The 2,299-nt window shown below is 41.6% G+C and overlaps 1 protein-coding gene across 1 annotated transcript; it reads left to right on the forward strand.

Annotated features, from left to right (window-relative positions):
* Positions 1-864: 864 nt before the first annotated feature.
* LOC136247616 (uncharacterized) lies at positions 865-2,004 on the forward strand. Its single transcript, XM_066039390.1, has 3 exons — positions 865-1,195; positions 1,247-1,339; positions 1,391-2,004. Exons 1-3 carry the CDS (start codon positions 1,060-1,062, stop codon positions 2,002-2,004), a joined length of 843 nt encoding a protein of 280 aa, XP_065895462.1. The 5' UTR covers positions 865-1,059.
* The last annotated feature ends 295 nt before the right edge of the window (positions 2,005-2,299 follow it).

Consider the following 2,299-nt stretch of genomic DNA (forward strand, 5'->3'; position numbering starts at 1 on the left):
TATTAACAAATGTTCGAAGGTAAATTTCAATACTTGCCCCAGCCCTGGAGGCTTGTTAATTATAGTTATTAGGATGCAGCAAGAGTGAATGTATAACACAGCTGACAATTGTACCCTTTGTTAATGGCATTGAGTTGCATATTAACATTCATTCTTTGACACTTCAGATACCAGCTGTTTCAATTATCAGTTACTTTTACTATCATGGTGTACTGCTTTATGGTCAAGGTGTTCTTGCATGTATTAAAACTTTGGTAATTAATATTAGCTGTAAGATTGATTCTTGGCTACTCCAGACATCAGCTTTAAGTTACCAGTTGTTTTTACTTTCATGAGGTCTTTTTCATTAACTGAGCTGTTTATTATTGGGTTGCAGGTACTTGCAGTTAATTGAACGCACCTTTTTTACAGTGAAGGTGATGACAGTATTTTCCAAAAATGGTCAGTTTTCATGAGTGATAAGCACTACAGGTACTATAAACACACCAAGTTTTGTCAAAGTCTAAGAGGTGACCCTAAATTCCTGGTTGATTTGACGTGGAATGACCCCTAACATTTAAAGTAGTCAAGCAGATACTATTTACTTGTATTGCTACCACTACATAGACCCTTACCAATTGTCTGATAGCTGAAAACCGACACAGTTCAAATTAATGAAATGAATGCTCCAAGCAAGATGGCAAGACAGCACTCTAAACTAGTTAAAGCACCACTACACTTGTACAATATGAAAATAAAAGCACTCGGGCATGGTCTTGAGCCTAATATTATATAGCACTCAGCTTCGCCTCATGCTATATTAGTCTATTGCGCATGCCCTTGTGCTTTTATTTCCATACTGTACGTGTGACAGTGCTTTAACCCTTAAACGCGCACGCGAATTTACGAAATATTGCACTGAAATCGCAAGGGCCATTTAAGTGGCCCTCCATATTTGGCACAGAGGTGCGCGCGCTAGGATTACGTGATCGTGAAACGGTTTAGTGCAACGGAAAGCCACGTTTCTGGGCTTTAATTCGAGCTCAAGAACTTTGTGCTGTGATTAAAGATAAATGAGATATGGATGAAAATACTGTTGTTGATCAACTTTTCTATAGCGACACCAACGATGACTGGAACAACTCGGACGGAGAGGACTCTTTTGTCCATGGAGAAGACTCTTTTGTCCTTGATAGGCTTACCAGGGAACAAGACGGTAAAATGGCGGACAGATGAATCGGTCCTATCACTTCGCCTGCCATTCTAGATGATTATGGCGATGTGGAAGAAAATGATCGTGAGGAAGAGTTCAGCAACGACGAAGAAGACATCGAGGAAGAAACAAACGATGATTGTGAAGGTATAATGCTTTTCACATGTTTTATAACTTGAGTCCTGCTTCTTCTAATAGCTGATGTAAGATATTGTGAAGGTCATGATGAGTCAAGCCATCCTGGACCATCTGGGCTACATAGTGGAGTGAGTGATGGTGAGATGGGTAGCCTGGAAACTGAATACCCCTGTGGTGGTTCTCCTGTGGCCTACCATGGCTCTCCTGTTAGTTCTTCCCTGCGCTCTCATTCTTCTCCACATGCCCCATTTTCACCTAGTGATAGAGGCAGGGACTACTCACCATCTCCATCTGATCCTTTGTCTGGTAGAAATAGAGGGAGAGGTAGAGGGAGGGGTAGAGGTAGAGGAAAGGGTAGGGGAACTGTGTCTCCAATGGATCTTGTGCCTAGTCGAGGTAGGAGGAAAGGTACTGGTAGGGGTAGAGGTACCGGTAGGGGTAGGGATTTGGCTATCGAAAATGCTTATACTCTAGAGTGCTGTTTCATACCTGTGAATGATCGTAGGACCATCAAAAGCTTTGGGGAGCAACTGGCTACTAAACTTTTATGTCAACATAGCTCACGCCAGCATGGAGGACGTCAATCACAGGCTCTTCCTCCTCAATCGCCTGCGAGGCTTGAGGAACGCCATTTCATAGAGAACCTTGGGACTGACGGTGACTGTGCAGTGTGATCTGACCGGAAGACACATAGAAAACGTACTAAGTATGGCTGCGTAAATTGTGGAATGGTTCATTTGTGCCTTGAAAATTGTTTTAAGATATACCACACCAAGGAAAACTATAAATAAATAAGGGGTGTATGCTATTTACTGTGTCTTAGACTTTTTACAGGTTCAGCCAATGTGTATAGTTTAGATGTGTTGACAGTATTATCTGTTTAGTTATGTACAGAGCTGTTTGCAATTCAGGTTTTTCCACGATTTGTGTTTTTTTTCTCTGAAATCACTTGGATCGGTGGTTTCTAAA

This window comes from Dysidea avara, chromosome 1 (assembly GCF_963678975.1).
Source record: "Dysidea avara chromosome 1, odDysAvar1.4, whole genome shotgun sequence".
In the NCBI taxonomy this organism is placed as follows: Eukaryota; Metazoa; Porifera; class Demospongiae; order Dictyoceratida; family Dysideidae; genus Dysidea; species Dysidea avara.

Excerpts from the sequence above, each read along its gene's own strand:
- LOC136247616 (XM_066039390.1), top strand. The coding sequence starts at position 1,060 with ATGGATGAAAATACTGTTGTTGATCAACTTTTCTATAGCGACACCAAC. Across the intron at positions 1,196-1,246 it reads GCTTACCAGGGAACAAGACG|ATGATTATGGCGATGTGGAA; the intron begins GTAAAATGGCGG and ends CTGCCATTCTAG. Across the intron at positions 1,340-1,390 it reads AACAAACGATGATTGTGAAG|CTGATGTAAGATATTGTGAA; the intron begins GTATAATGCTTT and ends TTCTTCTAATAG.